Source organism: Scomber scombrus, chromosome 12 (genome assembly GCF_963691925.1).
Source record: "Scomber scombrus chromosome 12, fScoSco1.1, whole genome shotgun sequence".
In the NCBI taxonomy this organism is placed as follows: Eukaryota; Metazoa; Chordata; class Actinopteri; order Scombriformes; family Scombridae; genus Scomber; species Scomber scombrus.
Genome location: NC_084981.1, coordinates 20,402,974 through 20,429,240, shown reverse-complemented (window position 1 = coordinate 20,429,240; position 26,267 = coordinate 20,402,974). Strand labels below are relative to the sequence as shown.

The 26,267-nt window shown below is 38.7% G+C and overlaps 1 protein-coding gene across 2 annotated transcripts; it reads right to left on the bottom strand.

The window, feature by feature from the left end:
* Nucleotides 1–645: 645 nt before the first annotated feature.
* Nucleotides 646–24,659, bottom strand: adss2 (adenylosuccinate synthase 2). 2 transcript variants are annotated; one of them, XR_009927009.1, is made up of 13 exons: nt 24,458–24,659; nt 15,016–15,118; nt 12,066–12,134; nt 11,934–11,984; nt 11,707–11,773; nt 8,676–8,783; nt 7,361–7,442; nt 7,149–7,275; nt 5,329–5,483; nt 4,591–4,715; nt 4,257–4,354; nt 3,744–3,885; nt 646–3,085 (listed from the first exon to the last, which is right to left on the bottom strand). XR_009927009.1 is itself a non-coding variant. In XM_062430051.1 (13 exons), exons 1-13 carry the CDS (start codon nt 24,647–24,649, stop codon nt 3,033–3,035), a joined length of 1,380 nt encoding a protein of 459 aa, XP_062286035.1. In that variant the 5' UTR covers nt 24,650–24,659; the 3' UTR covers nt 646–3,032. The 2 variants fall into 2 exon arrangements, 1 of the variants encoding a protein (XP_062286035.1); XM_062430051.1 differs by having other exon boundaries at nt 3,744–3,893.
* Between the last annotated feature and the right edge of the window lie 1,608 nt (nt 24,660–26,267).

The following is a 26,267-nucleotide window of genomic DNA, read 5'->3' as shown; positions in this document are numbered from 1 at the left end:
ATAAACTTCAGATAAACTTTTAAAATGCACAAAATATTGTGTGGACAGTGGACACACTGGATTTTGGCCTCCATCACTTACATTAAAAGCACATCTTAATAGCCAGTATGAACAGGAGGAATGATTGCAGTGAAGAAAATATCTTTCAGTGTCCATGTGGACACCTAACTGTTGTTTTAAGACTTGAACATTTGTGAACCTGTCCTTTAAAACCTCACAGACATGACAAATTCAGACTTTGCAGCTGAACATTGTTGAAATCCACAGAACCTTATTTTAAATTCTTGTGGAAATACCAAAGTTTCCAAAGACATCAAATATGTCAGGATTAATATTGGGGAAATGTGAGGATGTGATGATTTATAACCTGAAGGATACATCACTGAAAACAAAAGGAGTAAGAGTTTAGACAAAACCTAAAACATGAATAGGATCTGCTGGCTGTGTTGGGAGGGTTTTTGTGTATATTTGTGCGTTTATAGCCTAAAAACACATTCATTAGTCTTAACCAGACGTAAAAGTAGAGTCTGTCCTGAAGGTTTGGTGGATGTCACAATATTAAAGTATCTAGTTTCATGTCTCTTAACCTCCACTAGAGGACAGACAGGAGCAACATGTTAGTGAGACTTCAACCGTGACAACAGCTTCACTTCTAACAAAGTTTATTTTAAAGGAGTTGTTGAAACTATACATGAGGCTTTGTTGAGTTTGTAGAGTCCCATCTGTTTTACATGACAGCAGTTACTGTACATACAATCCAAAGACAAAACTAACATGAAGATTTTATACATTTCTATCTTTTAGTTGATGTTCAGTATGTCCTGAGATTAGTGGTACAGACTGTACGGCTCATGGTTAGGTCATCAGACATGATTTGATACCATTTTGTAGAACTGACTTTGTTACAAAGTTACACACTGATCATTTGATTCAATGTTTCCCGGAAAAATGTACTTCAGCTTTGAGACACATCTTATTTTAAAATACTGAATGCAACATTTCAGGTAATAAAACCATTCATGCCATCATGTATATAATTAACTGTACTTTGGAATAAAACCCTCCCAAAACTTTTCCTCATGTTCATGGACAACATGTTTTGCTGCTACTGCAAAACAGGTCAAGACTTTCAAACATTTGACACAAATGCAAAATAAGTGAGTCTGGCTGCAAATTATGCCTCTAGTAATGTGAAAATGATATATTTTAAGAATCTGTTGGTGCATTTGAACTACTACTGTATGCTTTTGAATTGGGAATATTAAATTCGTGACAACAATATGTCTTTAAAATACTTCATCCACCAAAAATTATAAGGCTTCACCAAGAGTTGTTTGGTTTTCCAGTTCTTCTGTCTAGTTACACCGTTAACGTCATCATCCACGTCTCAATTACAATAAAAACTGGGACTTTTCAGCTTTATAATAATTATAATAAAACCAAAGGTGAACAACTCTGCCAAAATGTGTCATTAAATGTAACTAAACTCATATGTAATGGATGTAGATAGTGTTTTATTGTTTATGTACAATATTTTTAACTGACAAATTCTGTGATGATAAAAACATCTAGATTAGTAATGACACTTGCAAGCTGTCAAAACGGAAATCTCTCCCGTTTCTACCAATACTCCCATTTGTTGCGGCATTGAGTTTTTTTATGGAAACCATCAGGTCCAGTGTTTGAGGAGACTTATATTAGTGACTAAAAGTCAGGATATGTCATCCTCTGCTGCTTACATTTTTGACAATGTGTCAATATGACTAACCCTAACCCTTAGTCATCCTACTTCACAAAGGAACTGGAGGAATATTACTCATCACATTATAATTTTCCATTTGTGACACCATATCACCAGGTAGCTGATTGTCTTGTTTGAATGACACCATTTTACTTAAATATTTGACAGAAAGTCCACTCCAAGACAAGACAAATCTTATTTGTCTTGTATGTCAGAAGGCTGGAGGAACTATTATATATTTATCGATCCATATTTATAGTTTTCTTTGTTGAGTAATCATCATGACCCAATTTTTTTCCCCATTCTCCTACTCAAACTCAAAAACCAGTATTAATAATGTGAAACAATCACAATGATCTAATTTCCATTTGAAAGAAAAGGGATAGTTACACTGGCTAAAGGAAAACTCACCTGTCAAAATAACCTGAAACGTGTATTATCACAGTGCAGCAAGATGAGCATCAATCTTTCCTCAACAGCACTCAGTGGAAGCGATCCCTTGCTGCAAGTTTTTTTTTTTTTGGTTGAACAAGGCAATATAAGAAGACGTGTCTAATGATCGGAAAACAAAACATAAAAAGACAAACTTTAAAATATTAAAGGATCCCTTTATGGTGTCAGGATGTGCTGTACATCTGGCAGAATAAAACATAAAGCAGATAAAGTCCAAAGCATCTAAAGTGCAGAGGTTAAAACTTTTTAAACTGATTTACAACAGACAGCGCATTTAAAACACAGCATAGATTAACAAAAACACACAAAGTTTGACCAACTAAACATCCATGAACAGTTCCTCTGGGGGTTAACCTGTGGCTGTATCTGTGTGTGTGTGTGTGTGTGTGTGTGTGTGTGTGTGTGTGTGTGTGTGTGTGTGTGTGTGTGTGTGTCCCTTATGTCTTTTATCAGACCTGACGGCAGCTGGTGTTGCTGACTGTAGCATGTGTCCAAAATAAACTGCTATGATATAAACAGGGACAAATAAAAGAGGGACTTGAGTGTGAAATTGTTATCCTAGAGTTTAAAACGGTTTAAAATCCAGATGCAGACGCTGGGAACCATTCATAAAGGGGAGTTCAGTCTGATGGGAGTCTGATCCAGAGAGGTTTGACCTGTACCATGGGACAGTCTGATGGGACAGTGGTGAAGCATTAAAAACAGACATAATGCTCATGTCTCTGTCGGAGAGTTGAGACAGGTAGGTGGGCTGTGTGTGAGAGGGGGGGTTGGGGATGATGGGTCGAGTGGATTCGCTGCTGTGCGTCCTCTTTGCTTGTGTTTTTCCTCCCACCGTCTAGAATAGCTGGATCATGGACTCCCGGGACTTGCCCACTCCGATCCACTTGACTGAGGAAACACAGAAGCAGAGGTAGGTATTAGTTTACCTTCAAGTAGAAGCTGGAGTTAAATCAGACCAAATTACATTTAGTCTAATCTAATTTTGTAATGCAGCAGGTCCCATGTCTGTCTGTCAATCAGCACCTTTACATGCACTCAAGAAACCAGCTGACTCAGGTAATCAGACAACATGTCACTATAGTAACCAGTTAAAAGATTGGTTTATGGTCGATTATAGTTGTTACGAATGGCGACAGTTTAAAGCGGAGTGAAATTCCAGCATCATTTATTTTGGACACTGAGCTCACTTTGTTTAATTATTTTATGTGTCGGTTCAGCGAGATGACAGACAGACAGACAGAGAGGAAGTGAAGCTTCTCCTGACAGCATGAATGTGTATGACGAGAGCTCATCACTGCATGTAATTATCCTTCCTTTCATCGCATCACTTTGCTGTCACTGCGGTGCATTTGCTTGTCTGAAGTCTTTGTCATGCACAACTTAAAAAGTTTAGATTAGATTAGAAACTTGAACAATCAGCGTCAAGAAATCGTGATTCTCCAGGAGAATTTATCTATTGAGAGAGCCAACTAACTCACTGATGTATTCTGGATTTCATGATTGTGTGTGTGTGTGTGTGTGTGTGTGTGTGTGTGTGCAGTCGTACTAGGCACTCCCACATGCTCCTCAATGAAGTGAACATATTTCTGGGCGTTCTCCGGCAGCTCCTCAAAGCTTCTAGCGGCCGAAGTGTCGCTCTTCCAGCCAGGCAGCGTCTCATACTCGACCTCCACACACTGTAACACCTCCTGATTGGCTGGCACAGAGTCGGTGGAAAGAAGGGACAGGAGGGGAGAGTGGAAGGAGGGTTTAAAGCACATGATTAACTTTACAAGAGACACCATTTAAACTGCTATGACAGTAGATCAATAAGTTTCAGCCTAGAAATGGAGCGCTCTATAAATGAGAAAATGCTGACAAAAGGTCAGACGATATCCAATTGAATCATTAAACCCACGTTTTTTACTGCCAACATCATTAAAGAGAAATAAGACAGAGAGAACACTTTTCTACAATATTGTTCTTAGCCATTTCATTATTATTTTAACAGATGCTAGAATAAAATGACATTTATTCTATTCAAACATTTTGACAAACAAGCGCTCAATCACCAGCTCACCTGGAAAGTGAGGTATAGATTGGTTGCCGACTTTGTATGCTACGCCCACTTTGATCTCTGAGAGCACGTCAAGTATGTCGAGTTTGGTAAGAGCTAACCTGGTGGGGAAGAGAGGGGACAGGCAGGTTTTATTAGTGTGCACCAACTGAGCAGATGGGTTACTCTATAGTGACACTAAAACAGCCAAAAACAAGAATTTTTGAGGGGTTTTAAGAAGAAACGGGGCAACCAAGGATTTCTTTCTTCCTTGTCTCCCTTTTGTTCAAATTAGGCCAGAAATTGATAAACAACTGCACTGTATAGACAACAAACAAAAAAACCCTGTTACACTCACGCGGTAAAGCCATTAATCATGTGTGCATATTTGATGAGCACCAGATCCAGCCAACCACATCGCCTCTTCCTGCCTGTGGTCACTCCCACCTCCTTCCCCCGTGTCTGCAGCAGCTCTCCAATCTCCTAAAAAAGACAAGATGAGTTAAGAAAGACTTGTATATATATATATATATATATATATATATATATATATATATATATATATATATATATATATATATATACACACACACATATACACACATACATGTATATATATGTATTTATTTATTTAATTATTATTATTATTTTATTTTATTTTTTTCTTTTCTTTTCCCATCGTTCAACATGACTTATGTGACGGTGAAATCAAGCAGTCACAGAAACTAAAAATGTCCCAACAATAAATGCTGGCGTCTGCATTCAAGCTACAGTTTTAGTCATGAACAGGTGTCACAGACAGATTTATTGACCCAACAAATGAAGGTTACAACAGCTAGTTATTGGTGGCAGTGTAATGAGACTTCCTCTGAAGGGTGCTGTTTCACAACAGAACTACTCATAGTCACATATATCACATTATGTTTTGCCCAGGTAGACAAGGTGAATATTGCATAAAAACAATTTAACCAATGTTCTTGACCACTGTGCAGGCTTAAGCCATCTTTGTAAGCTAAAGTAATTATCCTCATCTTTAAACATGATTTTATGTCATGTCTGCACACTGATGGGTGTTATGCAGGGTGTGTCTTCTTACGTCGCTCTGCTCTGATGGGAAAGCTCCGATGCCCACTCTGGTGGTGTAGGCCTTCACGACCCCGTAAACCTCGCCGACGTTCTGAGGCGGCATGCCGAGACCCGTACACACCCCGCCCACCGTGCAGTTGGATGATGTCACGAACGGGTACGTCCCTGAAATGACACAGTGAGCGAAAAAACTGATTGTATCTTTTCCTTTAATTCATTGAGGCAGGTTGACCAAACATGCAATTAAAAGACACAAAACAAAAAGTGGGCACATTTTGTCAAGAGGGATACATTTGTGAGGGATCTCTACATTAAAGCATATATTTCAGTCTTGCAGCACCCAGAGCAGTGTGGATTTGTAGTGAGAGCTATGAGCCGTTACCGGATAAGGCACCACGTTGACATAGCGAATACGTTTGTTTTAGCACCTGTCCTCATATAGCTGGCTGACTAGTCCAGGCTGGACTTGTCCTCAGGGCTGTGACCTTCTTGCCCCAATCACAGGACACCACTGAAACTACAGCTCATTAGATGTTCTAATAGTTTTGGACGAGTTCACTGCGTGATGGCAAAACCTGCGAGGTCTCTTGATTGCATAAGATGTTCTCAAATATTTTGCCATGAATTTGGCTTGAGGCTAACCATGTTGTGGATAGTTGGAATGTCTGAAAAGAAAGAACCTCGCCCGTCTAATATTTGAAATTCTGAGTGAAGCAGAATGCAACTGGTCTTTTTTCTTTCCTGAGGATGTGCCTGAGGTAATAACAACTCACAGATTGACACGAACAATAAGTATTTTTATTTTAAATGATGTGCTTCAGAATTTGTCCACTTGACTTTTGTGCCAGATCAGATTTTCAGCTGCCGGAAGCTGCCCACATGCAGAGCGTCTCAGTGTTCAAATAGATAGTTGACACAAGTTTGGTCCCTGCAACAGCCAGTGCGTCCATCAGCAGTCGGTTGTTCTCTCAAAGCTAAACACTGATGGCCTACATGCTCCTGAACTCCAATCAGCCTTGACAACAGTTTAACAAACACATGATGTTAATGTTAAATAATGGTGATAAGGTTATAGTTAGCTGCTAATGTGACATTTGCCACCATTTCTTAAACTGCAGCCACCTATCAGAGAGAGACTTTAAAATCAGTCCGCAGGACACTGTATCCTCATGCCAACAGAGTTATTACAAACATTATTGTTTTGATTATCAGTGTTGGACCTCGACTGTAATTTAATCTTCTCAGTGCCGTCACTGCTTTCAATAATGACAGCTCTGCTCTGTTACATTGACATACTAGGACATTTAGAGGATTAGTGTGTTTAGTCTGGGGTGTCATTATCTGAGAGGACAAATAAAACTAAAACAAATATAATGCTTTTAATATTTGAATATTTCTGAATTTAATAATTACTCTGTAATTCTGGTCGACTCACTGACAGACTGCTGATACAGGGTCTCTTTCGTGCTCATGCACAGTCAGGTGTGGCTTTATCTTGTGAGCGTGCACATCAAGCCTGGATGCCAGAGCACGTCAGCAGTAGTAAGTAAACTTACCATCATCCCTAGTTTGAGCTCCAAGCAGGCTTTTGTAAAGAGCATGACAAAGCTTAAGTGTTTCAGGGCAACATCACTGGGTCACTGTAGAAGCACTGATCAGCGATTTACAATTAGAAATGATATTTATACCGAGAGTACAGGTTAGCAGAGAGAAGTTGGATTGTTATCAGACGGATCAGATGGAAAATATGCAAACAAACAAGTTAAGTAAAGCGTGCGTCACTGTGGTGCACATGCATACTTGTATATACACACACAGTGAAGTACTGACCGAAGTCTATGTCCAGCAGTGCTGCGTTGGCTCCTTCTACCAAAATCTTCTTTGGAGGACCATGAAGAGCTTCGTACATGTAGTGCACCCCGTCTCTCACCATGGGCTTGATCTGCTCCACATAATCCTACGAAACGAGAACATACAAAATTATTATGAAGACGAAAATGTATTAAATACCTTGAGAAATAATATTTGTTTAATTGCATTACCTTTAATTTGACCAGCTCTCCTTCTATGTCAATCTCAAGAGTGGGGTACATGGCCTTGTACTGCTGGGCCAGTACTTTATATCTGTAACAAGCAAGGGAACCAAGAACGTTTCAAAGAACTCAAAGTATAGATTCACCTGAGCACGAGTTTTGACTCAAACATCAGCTTCACATGCCAGTAAATGGAAAGAAACAAAACCACAATGACTTGACAGTTCCTCTAATGTGAAAATTATCATTTTTATATTCTATTCTGATGTTATAAAAATGCGCAGAAGAAATCACAAACGTGACTTTCAGTTTCTAGTAGGGGTGTGTCTCGATATTTCGTCGAAGTGAATTTTGTCTCGAGAAGCTATAATTAAGGGCTGCACCAAAAAAAAAAAAAAAGACGATCGGTTTTCTATCGCTCATTCGCACGTCATGTCTTCTTTTTATAATGTCACATGTGGATCATTAACCTTGTTACAGCTTCTACCTGCTGAGAAGATCTCAGTCAGCAGTAGGAGATGAGGAGAGGAACAGTGGTAAGTTGACCTCAGGTCTCTACACTGAAAGCCTGAGGTAGGAGGAGCGGAGGAATCTATGGAAACTATGGAAGCCTAATGATGCAAGAAGTAAAATGAGTCAGAATTTTTTTCTACTCTTTATAATTTACTTTTTGGTATTTGTGATTGTATCTAACTTTTGTATTCACGGTTGTTATTTCCATAAATACCACAATTATCCATCTATAAAATATCTATATGGGGAAACCTTTTACAGTGCTGCATACTGCATATGATAATTATATATTTAGAAAGTAGAAAAAAGTGATTCATTACAAGATGATTAGTTCATTTCAATTCAATTTCCATTTTGTGAATTTCAAATAAAAGAACAGTCATGTATTTATTTTCTTCAAAATATAGTTAAAATCTCGCCTCGTCTCAATCTTGTGAACCCAATATAGTGTCTCGTCTCGTGAGCTGAGTGTATCGTCACAGCCCTAGTTTCTAGTTTAGTTCACGTGGTTCCATTGTACCTAGTTCCTTAAAAACAGTTCCTGCATTCATGGTGAAGTTCCCTGTGTTTAAAACAGGCGATAAAACTGGAGATAAGTTTCTGACGTAAAATTCTATCAAGTTTCTGAGAAAATCCCTGGTTTTCTTTGAAGCTTCAATGAGGGAAAATGACTGTATGGCATGAAACAGATAATGCCATTATACTAGCACAGATTTATGATTAATCTTAAATCTTTATAGGGCTTTATTCATATAAAATATAAACCCAATCAAAACTCTTAGAGAGCTTATCTTGAAAAGGTGGGGCAAACCTTTCAGAGAACTGGGTGAAGTCAGCCAACAGGTCACATATCCTGAGGCCGCTACGTGCTGCTTTAGCTGAGTACACTGGACCAATCCCCTTCTTTGTTGTCCCGAGGCTGAGCAGGCCGAGAAAGGAGAAAAGAGAGAGTAAAAAAAAGAAAAGAAAAGGCATTAGCATGTGATCTCAATCCTGAAAATAACTTTTTACAGTTACAAAAGAGTCTCATATCATCCACTCGATTACCCTGAAACTCCCGTCACATGTCCGACTGAAGTTACTTTCATACCGTCACCAAAATGCATACATGGGTGGATTACAGTAAAGTGATACAGATGTTGATTGAGCCATAAGCAGCAGGTGAGGTTGTATCTGAATAGTCCAATGTTGATACAGACTTGTGAGAAAAAGCAGATGCTGAACAGCGTCATTGGACTATTTTCTGCCTCTCTACAAGCTCAAGCAACCCCAATTTTAACCCTCCAATCAACAAAAGCCATGACACTACATTTCTTTCCACATTAATATATATTTTGAGACTCTGTAGACTTGTTACTGACAGTGTTGTGCCCTTGTTAAACTACCTAAACATTTAGATACAACACTCAACTTATTCCATTTGGCAATTCGGCTTATTAAAAGGAATGACTAACACCAGACAGTTTGCCTACTCAGCATGCAATATACAGAATGGAAATAGCCAAAGATCTCTTGGTTATTGAGTTTCATCATGAGCACCAGTGTGTGTATCACATGCAGTGTGCATTCCCCATGTGTGTAGAGTGCATGACTCAAAAGAATTTGATACTTTATATGGCTATTTGTATTTTAAAATGTGGCATAAAAATCCTCAATAAAGTGTTGAATGATACCTTTTAAATCTTAAATATGGCAATAAACATCACATCACAATTCACAACAAAATTCTGTTATTTCAACAACTTTGATAACAGAGTTCAAATATGTGTTAAGAGCACATCATTTTTCCCAGCAGATGTGACACTGATCCTCTTGAATCAATAAATCTCATCTTTTGGGATAAAAATGAGCGTGGTGTACATTAGGTTCAGACTGTGGCTCACACAGGGCAGCTGTGGTCTGTCGTTAATGCCTTAACCAGAGGAAATTCTACACCTTTCTTGTGTTTGTGTGGATGTTTCAGCAGCTATAATAAGAATGATTGCTGTAAACAATCTGAGTGATGCATCAACTTACAAGAACTGGTTTCAACTGTGTCCGAATGTGACCAAAAATGTTCTTATTTTAAGCTTGTTGCATGTTCTTGCACCTTTGTGGAATTACTTTCATAAGCCAGACCTTTGGTATATCTAGTTTAAGGAACTTGAGTCAGTTATCTGACTCTGCGAGTGCAACCTGCCCTGACTTCCAGCAGCGGAGCTCGTAGGATTCCTGGAGAAGCTGAAAATCCACCGGTCTGTACGAGCAATCTGCTCAAAGCTTACAATGACTGTGCAACACACACACACACACACACACACACACACACACACACACACACACACACACACACACACACACACACACACACACACACACACACACACACACACACACACACACACACACACACACACACACACACACACACACACACACACACACACACAGTATCTGACTGGGTGTTTGAGGCTTTGGTTCTGAGCTGGTAAAGATGACCCAGCTTTCAACAGGAATACACACGGTCTCTCTTGAGGTTAATACACATAACGCTTCACAGGGTCAGCTTAACATTCCTCACATAGATCTGTACGGTTCACTGCCCAGGCTAAAGATGTATTAGAACAAAATTGTTTTAACAAAAGGTGTGTAGTAAAACAGACTTATACAGCCAGAGTATCTTGACTGATTACATGAAAGACTTCTCTATTTGCACAATCTAAAAGTCTGTTTGCTGATTCATTAAGTCTCTTAGTGCTGAAGCACTGACTCTCCATCTCTGTGTCCCTGGTCCACAGCGGCTGCAACGCCTGTCTGCCCTCTGAACTCTCTGAGGATGCCTCCAGGCAGACCAGTGATGAAATTATATGCATGTGTGTCACTGGGGAAAGACATCTCTGGACATATGTTGAAATATAAAGTGTAGATAAATGTAAGTGCACATTTATAAAAGAAATGTAGATATCTGTCCAATTTTAATTAAAGGTTATCTTTAAAAAAAATCTGTATATATTATGAATATGTCAATGTTTATCTACAGGGAGTAGTTTCCTTGGGATTCTGTTGACTTTTTTGTTGGATATGGGGACATATTATTAAAATAAATGTAACTAGGGCGGAAACTAATATTCTTATTATGATTAATCTGCAGGTTATGTTTTTTTGTTAGGTCTTAAAAACATCTGAAAACATTTTCATCAAAGTTTCCTAGAGCACAACATCTTGCTTTGCTCGACTTACTGCAAAATATCCAATATACTGAAGTTACTAAAATGTAAGACAAGTAAAAGCAGCACGTTTTCACATGTGAGAAGCGGAACCGTCACATGTTCATGCTGTTATTTCTGTCTGAAAGATGAATCAATTAGTTTTATTCATGGTGCTGAATTCAGAAAAAAACAGAGGCTCTAGACTAAACCAGCCACCAGAGGGATTTTTGTTGGTTTAAAAAAAAACACCAACAAATTGGGACATAAAGTTCACTGCAAGAGGTGACAAAAGTCAGATAGAACCATCCAGACAGCAAATCACAAGCGTTACTGAACTTCATGTGACTTCTTATGAAGAAATACTGAGACAAGAATGCTGAAAATATGCAAACAATCAAAGTAGAGGAAAGCGAGGAGTTCTGCAGTTTCTTAACCACGGTCTGCTTTAGTCTGTCATGTTTTGTTTCCAAACACACTCTGAATACTTGATCATGAGGCAAAAGGTGAAAACATGTCCCTGAGTATTAAACCAGATTTCTCATAACAAATGACTCACAAGATTCCTCAGATTGATGACTGATCTGTTTAATCCCTCGTTCCTAAATGTGTGTATGTGTGTGTGCTGCAGCCATTGGTAAGTAACTGGTTTCTTACTTCTTGCCTGCTTGTTCTTGTCTCTGCTGTTCCTGAACGCCATCGACCGCTTGGTGGAAGTCAAACACTGCGGAGGAGGGAGAGAGGGGACACACACTCTCACACACCTAAAAGAAAGCAGGGCGTCCACACATTCACACTCACGCTTTTGTTTTTGCATGCGTGCACTCAAACATTCACACATAGGTTTTTTGGGTTTTTTTTAAAGAGAGACTGGCAGGACTTACCGATGTGTGCTCTGTCTGAGATGATCAACCTCTTCTCCCAGTCTTTTAGACCTGAACATACAAATACAAATTGAGTCTCTACACAGACTTGTTCTGTTTCTGCTCGTTATGTAAAGTATGTGTTTAAATCACTTTTTCCTTTGCGTTCGTTCTTTTCTGCCTCTTCGAACAGGCCTGGAAGGTGGATCACCACACCATTACCTGAGGCACAAAAAAACAAAGTTTAGAATATAGAACAACCCTGAATAAAGATTGTAAAGATGCAGTTGTTTCATATGATTTCATGATATTAATGTTCTTAGATTTGGAGGATCTATCAGCTTCACATTATTTACACAAGTGGTTCCCAATATGACCCCTTAAAAGAAATCTACTTGCGACTTCTCCTCATGGTATAAACAATCTCCATAATCCATCAATTGAGAAACAATTCCACCAAAAGTGAAGCTAATTAAATCTGATAATCATTTTCTCGATTAATCATTATGCCTATAAAATGTCAGAAAATTATGAACAAATGTCTTTGTTGTGTTTGTTTGGTTGGATCAACAGCTCAAAATGCAAATATATTGAGTTTACTTTCATGTTTGACACATAAAAGTTTCAAATCTTCTCATTTGAGACGCTTCTACAATCAAATAGTTTGACGTTGTTCCTTAAATTACTAAAACATCTATTTGATTATCTAAACAGCTGTTGATTTGATGATCTCTTGATCATGAACTGCGACTAATCGTAACAGCTTTACTTAAAATCTTGTTATATTGTTTCATTTTAATCATTTTTGCAAGGTGAAACTCTCCAGATAGATTGATAGTATGATTGATTGATTCTGTGTGAGAGTGGGTTCTTTAAAAATGTACAATCATTGTGCTGTTTGGGTACTTTGTGTAAAAGCTTTCACCAAATTGGACATATTGTTAATAAAATGCTGTACGTAGTGTCTGGGATTAAGAAGTGCCTTGAAATCAGCACAGCTCATACAAAGCTTCTAGTAATAAAAAGTGAAATAGAAATAAGCCAAAGATTGATAAATGGCTGCAATTTAATACAATTTTTTCTCAAATCGTATAGTTCGTAAAATATGCAAAAGAAAAAGAGGAAATCCCAGAATGAACGAATGAATGAATGAAAACTTAATAATTTCTTTTTGAATCACCCTTCTTCCTCCCATAAGTTACATCTATGCCTGCTCAATGAAAAATTCTGAATCAATGAAAAGTTTAACTACTGGACTCAATAAACGTATCTCTATTGTTAAATCTACTGCAAAAATATTACTTGTTAAAGTGCAAACAAATGAAGTAAATTAAAATAAACTAAACCCGAGTCAACATCTATCATTGTAACAGCAGCCACAGGTGAGCACTGGCAGCCTAACTGTGATGTAACAGGATGTATTTATCAGACAGAGCTGGCCCAAAATTTGCCTGCTCACAAGAGTATTCAAACATCTGTCCCTAATTATCTTTTTAATTGGGTTGCATTAACTGGCGTGGGTGAGGTAATTACTTTGACCAAATTTCATGTAAAAAATGTAAGGAATGAACAGTGACAGTGTGGAGATAAATGTGAGAGATGTAACATTTGCTGCTCAAAAACAGGAAAGACCTGAACTTTCAGCGCTGGGGGGCATGAATGTACTCACATGGTCTGAGAATAAAAATAAACAGAAATGCCTCTCCACTCTCTTTGCACAATGAAGATATAATGATACCACTGTGAATACAATCACAAGCATTTTTAGTTGTCTGTCTCACAGTTTTATGAGCACACTGTGTACAGTTGAAGTTGCTTCATGTATCGATGCAAATTGTCACTACCAAGTAACACTGAACATTTAGACCTGATGCTACAAGAGTAACCTAGATTTGCTTTTCAAAATGACACACAGATGTTGAAATTGCTGACTAAAGTTCAGTTATGATAGCAGTAAAAGATAATTAAACTTTCCGTTGAATCATAGTCTTGAATTTAAAAGACATATTAAATGAGGGAAAGTTACTGTGAGGCATGACGAACTACAGCTTTGGCTCATTTTCTGTTTAACAATTAATCACATATACGAAATACAGCCTCATCATAGAAAAAGACACTACAGCTCTACATTTATAGTTCGATCTCCATTCACTGTGAATGATAGAAATGAGAAAGACAGAAAGTGGCAGACATGAATGACAAACTAGTTCTTTTAAAAATAATCTTAACACAACGCAGCTCAGTCGCTGTGTTTTACAGTTTTTTGTCTGGTGGAAGGCTCGATGTGCAGAGCATAAATAATCTCTGTCAGAGAGTAGGCACCCTCAAGGAACTCTCAGCTTTCAAAAACAGTGGTGGTACTGTTGGGCACTTGGGGTAAAAGCTTCCACCAAATTGGACGTATTGTTAAGGAAATGCTGTGCATAGTGTTTGGATTAATGGTGGCATTTTGACGAGAGCAGCACACAAAAAGCTTCTGGTGAGAGGAAATGGGGTGAAAAATGGTGAGAATACAAAGTTTGGCTGCAATAGCTTTTGTTTGTCCAATTTCACTTTTCAATCAAAATGAACAAATACACTTCCTGGTTATTTATATAAAAACTTACAATAATGAAGCTAAAATGACATTTAACAACAAATGGTGTAACAAGTGCACCATGTGCTGAAGTGCAGGTCACACTTGACAAGCTGCGCTGCAAACCTCTCAGAGTGCTTGTCGTATATATCAAAGAGAAAAAAGGAGAAACTTAATTAAGTATCGACAGATCTTGCAGCTGTGTGTGTGTAAGCGCAGATGTGCAGAGCCAGAAAGAAGAAGTAATACACCATTAGCTAATGAAGTTACTGCAGATGAGTGGATATGATGTAGCCTGCAGTCTGGCTCTGAGTCAAGCCGATCGCACTCACTGTGGCGGTCTTTAAAATGGAGGCTGTTCTGCTGGCGACGACGAGTGCCAGACTAAAAGGAGGCTCAATCAATTCATCAAGTAAATAGCGAGCTAAGACGACCTTGGAACGAGAGCGTTTGCATAAATGCGTGTGAGCGAATGGTGTGTGTGTGTATGTGTGTGTAGATCGCACAACTGCTCGCGTCTGTACGCACCAATGAAAGCGGTGACCTTGGGGTTGATGATGCCGCTGGGGAGGAGGTGAAAGTCGTACTCCACTGAGTCAACCACCACCGTGTGTCCCGCGTTGTTGCCGCCCTGCAGATAAGAGACAGAGACCAATGAGGGGATGAGCAGACACACAGAAACACAAGCTGAATGGAAACTCAGAAAGTTTGTTTGTCTGAAACTGGCAGGCAGGCTGAATAGTTTGGCAAGTAGCAACAAGCATCATACATAAACCTCTGGCCACTGTCTGTTAGTATGTTTGCTGCTCTGTGCTGTTGCTTAGAGACGTCTGCTCACTATGAACTCAAACTTCAGTTAAGGTTTCTCTCCTGTGTAAACTTACTGACAAAAGGTGTCGGCGACAGATATGTCAAGTGGATTGTTAGTCATCTACCTTCTACAACATAACTGCAAGTTACATGTCCCAGCAAGACCTGCTGCTCCCAACACCAACATAAAAACAAATCTGCAGCCTAAGCCAACGTCATACTGCAACAGAGGACAGTTGCGCGATCGATGATGTGTTGTTTTACAAGCTGCTAACAAGTTTACCTGCTTTTTCTGTTTGGCAGTCATTGTCACTTAGCTCAGAAAACAAGAAGCTAAAAGTGGGAGACAAATAATGTTTTTATTCTACTCTTCAATACAAACAGTTAGGGCTGCAACTATTGATTATTTTCTAGTTCAATCAATTATTCTGATGATAATTTTCTTGATTAATTGCTTAATCATTTTGTCTGTACATAAACTGCCAGTAAATAGTGAAAAATGGCAGTTTTAATTTCCCACAGTCCAAGTTGACGTCTCCAGATGAGATTTTTTCCCCCAACCAAAAGTCAAAATCCAGATTTTCAGTTTACTATATTGTATAACAAACAAAAGCATTACATGATGACGTTTGAGAGGCTGGATCCAGCAAATATTTTTTATTTCTGTTTAAAAAAAAAAAAAAAAAAGTCTGAAAAGATGATTCAATTATCAAGATAGTTGCTAATAAACTAATCTATTAATAAACTCATAGTTGCAGCTCTACAAGCAGTCACTGACATTACCTTTCTGGCTCACCTACTAATACCTACAGTAGTGATGCCTCAAATAATAACCCGACACGAGTACCTTATATTTAGGCTAAAAACAATTATGAAACATTAAATTGACATGTACTGAAATAAAAATGTTTTTCTCAGAAACAATATTTTAATGATTAAACCTCATCCAGACAGCAGGAAAACACACTTTCAACCCCCTTAAACGTAAACCACTCTGATTGGATCATCAATAGGATCAAATCATTCAAACATCTTTCGACTAATTATTTAAAGCCAGACCGTATGTGCTCACTTGATGTTGATCTGGACGCTGCATGCAGGCCTGCACATGATTTACAACAGCTGAGAATGAAGATAAAAAAAAGCAACAGTGGAGCCCGGAAAGGGAACAGTGAGTCCTCTGGTGTCACAACCTGACCTGTTTTGCTCCTCTCTGCTTTACACTTCACAGACCGAAAAGAGCTGCAAAGCTCTGCAGCTCATGAAATTAGAAACTTCTGGAGAAAGATTAAATGATGAGATACAGATGGGAAAACGTAGAGAATGATAATAGGAGTGAACAGAATGAGTACGTCCAGCAGTCGGATCATCTTCCAGCTTGGTTTATATTTACCATGTGCTTCAGTGATGCTGCGATTTAAACACATGATCAGACAGATCTGTGCATGACACGCGGAAGAGGCAGAAACAACCAAAAACACACTTTGGCACCCGCTTGTAATGCATGAAAATGGCTGTTGTGTTCACCGCTGCTGGCTGACATGAACACAATTTCATGTACAAGAGGAAACAAGAGGAGTTCAGCCATGATACACGTTGTTTAACGCTGAATACTGAGGGGAACAGTTTTCATTCAGCTTTTGGATTCAAATCAAATGACATGTCTGGTCCATTACAAATATTAAGGGGGGTTGGAGGGATTGAATAATGAAGCAGCTGTGGATTCGTTCATGCCTGTGCAGCTTGCGTCACTGTTCAGTACCTGAGGTGCCAACTGAACTTACACCGTCCTGTGACCGGGACGTTTTTACCACTGCTGTAGCCTGTGGATATAAATCATGACCAACATGTGCTTCGACCACATAGGGTTATTCATGGTCACAGCAGTGCCCTGAAGGTGGAGTGGAGGAACAGGTGGGAGGGGGAGTAAATGCCTCTCCTTTTTAGATACTTTTACAATCCATGCCACCCCCAGGCAGAAGGTAACTCCGGGCCTCATAGAGTCCCGTGATCGGCCTCTCATTCATACCACAAGAAAATTCAGATACTCGGTCACCTGCTGCTGTTCTGTGGTTTGTGAAGTGCTGCACAGATTATCCAACTGTGTATTAAGGTTATAATAAAAAGGGATTTGGCTTAACACAGGGGTGTCAGGAAAGATGAGCTGCTCAAAATGAAGGGCTGTTGTGATAAAAACAATTTCACCCGACACTACTGGAGGTCAGTGATTTTCCAGATACGACAGTTGGAGGCATTCACAGACACAAAGTGAGAGAAAATAAATAAAACTAAAAAGTTTAGTATGAAATTAGACTTAACGTTTCTCTTATTTTTCTGTACTGTTTTATTTTTATAATTGGGTTTTCTTTTCTTTCTTTTTTTTTTTATTGTATGTTTTAATGTTTCCAACTTTTACTGTTCAATTGTACTTTTTTCCCCTTTTAATTACAAAAAAAGAGATTTTAATCTCAATGTGACTTCCTGGTTAAATAAAGGTTAAATAAATAAAAATTATAATGATAATTGGGTGTTATTTTTTTATTTGTATGTTTTTATGCTTCAAATTCTTACTGTTAAATCCCCTGATATTTGTTGCCCCTGTGTATGAAATGTGCTATATAAATAAAGCTGCCTTGCCTTGCCTTATATCCCTTTCAGTACAAAGACAGGACCTGAGTAAAGCCTGAGTTTACAGTTGTTGTCGTTGATGGATCAAGATGTGTTACCTGATCTGGAGCTGCGATGCTGCTCCTGACCGGAGATCGACATGGATCTGACACTGCTCAGACTTTACTACTATGGCTGAAATTAGAACTGTTTGATCTGCACATAAATGCTCGTAGTAACAGACTTTTGCTTATTAGGGGGAAGTATTATGCACATTTCCAGGTCTATATTTATATTCTGGGGCTTTAAAGGAATATATTTGCATGATTTACAGTTCAATAAAAAAAAACCTCACTATTTGTTGTATACTGGCTCTTTATGCAGATCCTCAGTTTGGCCTCTGACTGAGTCCGTTTTAGCTTGTCTCTTTAAACTTGCAGTGCAGTGCATATAAATGAACGTCTGTTACATTCAAGCCCATGCCAAATGAGTTTACACAATGCTGATTAAGCCTACCACTGCTAGATAAATGTATTTCACAGAATATAAATCTCATGTCAGGCGCGACATTCCTGCACTGGCCGTTAATCATGTGGCTCTTCAAGGCTTTCCATATGTTATCGGACTGAATGGATTAAATTCTGATAGTGAAACTAATCATTTCACAGAGGTGGCGTGACACTGAAAACAACGTGTCCATCGTTTTACAGCCGCAACAAGTCCCACACTCCAGCTTTAAGGCTCTGATGAGGCCACTGTGAACTGATTGGTTTGCTTATGGAAGATGCCTCTTGGCCAATTTCTGGTGGCTCCAGAGGCTACGTAAACAAACAGCAGTAGTACGATTTCACTTTTCATTTTCATTTTTCTTGGTCTTTATTCAAAATAATCACAATCATTTGGAAACTTGGAAACTTCTCAAATACATGGTTGACCCTGAATCAGATACAGATGGTCATCACAAGGAGGAAGTAGATGTAACATAACAAGCGAAGGATTCATTGAAGGCTGAAGCCCTGGTTTTTGACTTGCAGGGAGCATTTTTTTAACGTTCACCTCCAGTTTTTATACTTTGCCGACATTTAATATAGACACCCAACAAAAAAAATGACCCAAACAATCGATTGACAAAATAGTTCCTTGACTAAATTCATCAACTTGTCATTGCAGCTTTAAGTGTAGTAATGTGTTAAAGACATACAAGTCATTACTCTATCAAAACAACTCTGCCAAACATGGTGACCAGATGTAGGTTTAGTATCTTGTATCAAACACACAGGTTGTGTATCAGACTGTCTCTGAGCAGCATGGTGCCATGGTGAGTACAGAAACCACCTCCTGAATAGATTAATTGTTTAAGCCCCGATGTTGGCAACCACCTACCTTTTTCAAGTATTGTTTAACAGGAAACTGAAAGCACTTGGACATTAATCTGCAATGGATGACGCATTGAGATGTTTAGGTATGTGTGTTGGGCAGGGTTAGTTTTTATACATGACAAATTAGGTGTGACCTTTCAATTCGTTCTTATGTATCTTGAGGAATGTTTTGCACACAAGACGCCACGAGATGACAATAGACTCCGTTAGCCAACCAAGCCCTGGATTCAGCAAATATCTCCTTAGCAACCACGTTGAGTGCATTGAATGTGCGTGTGGTACATGTCCTCCAGCTTAAATTACATATTATTATGACACAGCTAACAGCGAATTATTGTAACCTGTATCTAAGAAACAAAAATGCAACACACCAACTGAACCCACAGTGTAGTCTTGACTGGATTTTTCAGACATTTGCTCCAACAGGCAGGAAATCAGTTTTCAGAGCGTTACGGTCGGTTTCAGCTTTGATTCATATTGTGTCTCCGAGCAGAGAAAGGGAATATTTAACCATACGGTCAGTTACATTCATCTGTAACTGTACTTGACCTTTTAGTGCATTTCATTTAAATTTTAACTAAAGTCATAAAACATAATACCTTTACAGACTATAGAGCTGTGGGATAAAGTTCATTCACCTGGCTTCAGTCTTCAGCTGATTTTTTGATTTCTCATGCTGATTTTAAAAAACAAACAAACTCAGGATTAATTCAGGATAATATTGCGCTACAACTAACAATAATTTTCATTATCAAATAATTTACCTGTTGTTTTCTCAATTAATCAACTGGTTTGTCTCTTAAATAGTAAAAAAAAAAAAAGCTAATTTACATTATCTTGCTCGACTTATTGACTAATCATTTCAGCTCTAAAACATCTTGATTGATGCACCTTACCATTATTTCCTATATTTGTTAATCTACCAATTATTTTATCGATTAACGGATTATTCATGTCAGAAGATTGTGAATAATGTATGAATGTGTTAAAATTTCTTACAACCAAGGTGGCATCTTCAAAAACTTTGAAGGCAAAAACAGTCCAAAATCCAACGATATTCACTTTACTATCATGTACTACTCGATTAATTAACTAATCATTACAGCTCTAAAAATAAATTACTTCTTTAATGCAAAATGATAAATGTATGGGAGATACGGCTGCAGCAACTCTGAATGGGAGTACACTGGAGCAGTAGTCTAATGAGTAAATTTACGTCGCATTTCCTTGGTGAAGCATGATATGGATATACTTTACGATTATGACTGCTGACTACCCTCCTGTTGGTCTCCTGATTCGTGTTTTGGGTAAGACGCCCTCTCGACTACACACCCATCTTTCCCCAACTGTGACTTCCATAATCTTCAAGGTCTGAACTGTAAGCAACACCGTGCAGAAGTGCTGTCAAAGCCCATTTTATAAAAAGATCAACACTATCTGCTCCAACACTTCCCTGCTGACCCACACACAAGCCCCCCACCACCTCACCCCTAAAAACACATGCCTGCCATAATGTATGGGTGGACGCTGTGCAGTAACACAGCCGGAGAGAGGAGTTTATTTTTACATATCTGTCGCCTTGGAAGGAGTGCAGGAAGGAATATCTGAGACGCAGGAGAATCCTTGTTATGTCAACTTATCAACAGAGACCACAAATAGTCCTCTGAACGCCACAGTTAGTATGCACACTCAAAAGATTAGCAACTCTGGCTGTGTTATTTAATGAAGAAGAATAATATGGTATAAAATGTACTTTTGTGGTACTGGCCAAATCAATAATTGGTTTGAGGTTGGGGGCAGATGGCAGACGTGGGGTTTATATGAAGTTTGTATTCGTTATTAACAGTTGATAGATGACAAGTAACAAGGTGATAGAGATAGTGGGGGGAATGAAAAGCATCAAAGAACCAATGTGGGAACTGAACTGCAGACTTTGTGGTTATGGGGCATGCATCTTAACCAGTAGGGTGCCGGGACATGCCAACAAAAAAAAAGAAAAGAAAAAGTGCAAAAAAGCACAAAAAAGTGTAGTCAGTTAAAACTGTGGGCGGTGTTATAGTTGGTTTTAATGCAACTATAACATAATGCTGAAAAAGAATAAAACCCTATAATGTAAGATAATGGATTACTTATTTCATCCTAGTCTCAAACCAAAATGAAATAAATGGAAACCAGTAGTTGCCAAATGAGAGGAAAACAAATGTATTGCGAGTGCAGAACTATTTAGTATGAAATGAATGTCCTTATTTGTATTAAAAGGGTTAAAGCATCCAAAAACACTGCAGTAATCTTATCATTCTGACCTCATATCCTGCTTTAGTCGCTCACTGCTATATATGCACAGACTGTGTTGCAGGCAAAGTATCAACAAACACACAGAGCCAGAAGCTGCAACTGACTGAAGTCTATTCAAAAGAAACAGGAAGTGCTTAAACTAAACTGAACTTAAAATGTCTTGATGCCTGAACATAATGTTTTTGGGTCTAGAGAGGTGAACTGAATACACTTGTTTTCTTCATGCTAATAGCTACACACCGTACATCAGAGACCAGAAGACCAAGTCTGACCTGTCTTTCACAAGCTGGCCGGACATCAGCGTGTTGGGAACAAATGTAATTTAAGTATGTGGCTCTGGCCCATCAAAGTAGGACCTTTCTTTTTTAACATTTTAGGTATGAGTTCAGTCCTCCTTCTTGTTCTCACTCGCTGCCCTACCTACTTAATGTTCGAGGAGATCAGGGACTGGCATCTCCCGAGTACACTCCAGAGAAAGCCACAGCCACATCTCAAGCCCAAAACAAAATTTCACACACACACACCCACTGGCATTACATTCTTATTTCAAAAGCCAACTGCTTTGCATTAGGAAACCAGGCCGCATGCAAATTCAACACAGAAGCGACAGGAGTTGAGCCAGTGAGTCCCTCCCCTGCAACGATGTGCACTGCTGCAAAGTGACAGAGTCCAGATAAAGAAGAAGTGGAGGCGCTAAAATTACAGTTTGATAAGATAAAAAGAATCACAACCATTTGATGTGCTGAAACTTTGATAGGGAACAACAGCATGACATTAGCTGTACAGTCAAATTAACATATGTTTATACACACTGCATGGGCCCTGAATCTGAAGTGACTGTTGCTAACTGTAGAGCTGCAACGAATAATCGATTAGTTGCCAAATATGAATTTTAATCGACAACTATTTTGAGTCATTTTTTTAAAGAAAAAAAGTCTTAATTCTTTGGTTCCAGTTTCTCAAATGTGAATATTTCCTGGTTTCTTTAGTCTTCTATGAGAGTAAATGTTGACACACCCTTAAATTCCTGATGTTAGGTAAGAAAGCAACAGCTGTCTGAACATTCAGACATGCTGAGCTGTACGTTGTCAACATGTGATCAGTGTTGTCTTGTTTTGTAGCACGACCCTCCCAGTCTGTGTGAAATGATAAGGAAATTTAAGTAAGTATGTGCCTCCCAAAACAGAATAATGTATGTACCTCGTGTGTAAATACAATGTGGGTACGTCTAAGTGCAACATACAGCATCTGAACAATATTTTTAAAATGTGCATCTGAACGGTCAATAATTGGTTGACTGAAGAAAGCAAGACATTCCTGTTAGACTGTAAACTTTGACGTAGTCCATTGTTAGTCCTTCTCCCATGTTATAGGTAAAGAGTTACCATACTGTATTTATGTACTTTGAATCATGTTATTTGTTGATGCTGTGTCCCTTACGCTTATCCTCATCATTGTCCTATACTGTCAATTATCCTGCTTTATAGAGCTGCAACGATTAGTTCATTCATCAATTAGCTGTCAGACAGAAAACTAAGACGCAACGATTTTTGAGCACAAAATTCACTGGTTCCAGCATTTTGAAGAGTAGCCAGGGGCTGTGGGAACTCTGAACGAACCTTCTTCACAATTTGCTGACATTGTTCAGATGACACAAATAATCGATTACTAGAAAAATAATCACTATATTAATCACTCATGAAAACAATTATTAGTTGCAACCATGCTGTGTTGAATTGTTTTCCTCAGTATTGACAATTACGTTTGTAACTAACGAACTAACAAACTGGGCAAAGCAAACGAATTCAACTATGACAATATTTTCCACATGATGTTGCATCATTTTTGGGTCTGACTCCTGCCAAAAATCATCTAGTCAAGCTTCTGAAATGTGAAGGTTTGTTGCTTTTCTTTGTCGTACGTGACAGTAAACTGAATATATTCGGGTTTTAGACTGCAGGTCAGACAAAAGAAGACATCTGAATACATCTTCTTGAGCTGCATGTGGAAATAATAACAGCATTCTTCACTATTTACTGACAAGTCACGGACAAAACGATTCATCAAGAGAAGAATCATTATTTGCAGCCTAATCACAATTAGTACTGTGGGTATAATGGTCATTTCACCCCGATACAATAGTCCAGTTATTTAACAAAATAGTACAACTATAACGTAACTACTGCAGCCTTCAAGACGAGGACATGACTGCTGCAGCAAGTCTCATATCCAACTATGTATGTATGTATGTATGTATGTATGTATGTATGAAAGGTTAGATGTTAGTTCGAAGACTTAAGGTCAAAGTTCACTTAAATCACCTTTCCCAAAGCTTAAACTACAATGAAATATATCTACTTTGCAAAAACCAACACAAGTCAACAGACTGAAGCATGAGTCCAACAGAGGTGATGGATAACATCCACATAATGCCATCTCTCTGCTCTATAATTAAACTCATGTAAAGAACTGATGTGACAGTGAATCATAAAGCAAACCTGCAGCCCAACATCAGTGCAGCTCTTTAGCTTTAACGCACTGACGGTGCCATTTATAAAAGCCCCGGTGAAGCGGATCATGCACCAGGGGGGGCTTCAGCCGGACAGGGGTACCTTCAGCCGCCTTGTCATGTGCACACGACAGGAGACAGATCATCAGAGTAGTATGCAGGTGTCTGTGCAGCTAAACAGCTAGCAGGAATTCAAGGTGACATTAGCAAAAAATAGTGACTGAAGATGTTGGTTAGCTAGCCGGCTGGAGGTGAGCTTGAAGCCCGACTTATAGCGGCGGGGAGCCGGTGTGCTCAGCCGGGGCTATCTGCTCGGTTTCCGGGGACGCACGCATAACAAATGACGGCAACACGGAGGAGGCTAACCAACCTGACATCTGCACACCATGTCCGCGTCTTGTGCCAGCAGGTCCACAACTTTTCCTTTCCCTTCGTCGCCCCACTGAGCCCCGAGCACCACCGTCACTTTGTTGCCGACCGGCGGTCTTGGGGCTCCTGTCGTCGGGCTGCTGCCGCCGTTCAGGGGCCCCACCGCGGGCTCCTGACTCCCACTTTCCGACATTTCTGCTGGATCCCTGGCTGGACTACACGCTGCGCTGCACCAAAGATAGCCAAGAGATGTCACGCAAAGAAGAAATTGCCTCGCACATGCGCACAAGTGGCTAAAAAAATACAATTAAAGGATGGGTTCACCATTTTTCATGTCTGTCAGGTGCTCATATTTCCTCTCTGTAATCATTCCTCCTGTTCACACTGGCTGTTAAAAGATCCCTTTAAATGTGTTTTCATTGTACAGTAAGTGACAGGGGCCAAAATCATTTTTCATTCTTTTTCTGCAAAAATGCATTAAAAATGTATCTGAAGCTTATATGAGGCTTCAGCAATCTGAGTTAGTCATACCAAGTGGATATCTGACACATTTACAGTATTTTTAGCATCAAATTCACTCTTTGTGTTTCCCTAAAGTATGAGATATTTACATGAATTGACACATTTTGATAGCTGAAGCTTCATATCAGCTTCAGATGGACTTTTAAATGCATTTTTTGTACAGAATATGCAAGTTTGTGTATCATCATACATACACTGTAAATACATTATGAAAGGATCTTGTATTGGTCAGTATGAACCAGTGGAATGATTACTGCAAGAAAAACATTTCAGTGTTTATTTTGGCTCCTGATTATTGTGTTAAATCAATATTTAATATTCCTTTAGTCCTCCATTAAAGTAAATAAATGTAGTGGAATAGAAAGTTTTTAAAAAAAAGAAAAACAGTGTGGTCTAGACCTGCCCTATGTGAAAATTGCCTTGAGATGACTTTTGCTGTGATTTGGCGCTATAGAAACAAAGACTGACTGATTGATTGATTGATTAATTTATTGATTGATTGATTGATTAAAAGTACAATATTTCCCTCTGAAATGACGTGCACTGTAAACATAAAGCAGGAGAATATGGATATACTCAAGTAAAGTATAAGTGCCCCAACATTAAGAACAGTAGACTACTTGAGTAAATGGTAATTTCCGCCACTGATTTAGAATGATTTCATCTTGATTAATAGTTCAAAAAGGATGTAAAACCTCTCTTAGTTTATTGTGGCAGGTATTACATATTCCAAAAAGAATGAACAGTATCTTACATTTAAAACTGAATTATATTACTGTTCTTACAGGGTTCTGAGTGATGTCAGACAAATTATATTTATATCAATTTAATAATAATAATAATAATATATTTTAGATACAGAAACATAGAAAATACATTTATACAGTGCTTTCCAAGCTACTCAAAGATGTTCCCTACAGAGGAAGAAAGAAAAGAGACTAAAAGCAAGAGAACACAGTAAAACTACATTAAGTAGCAGAGGACATTAAATCAAATGTTAAAAGCAGACCAAAAATGGAGAGTTTTGAATAGTTTTTTGAATGTGGTTGTTTTGTCAAACAATAACATCAAGCACCCACCTGTCCCACAAACTATGTATGAATGAAACATTCATGAGTTGTAACCTAACAACACTGCTGCAAAAGACAGCAGACATTTAATCTAAATAGTCATACTGCAGCTCTAAATCGAGCTCTATCGGCACTGTTGTATCCTAAAGTATTTGCTTCCCTCTGGTGGTGAGAGTAAAGTCATGCACTGGCCCTTATTGTTTCACATTATGGATCATT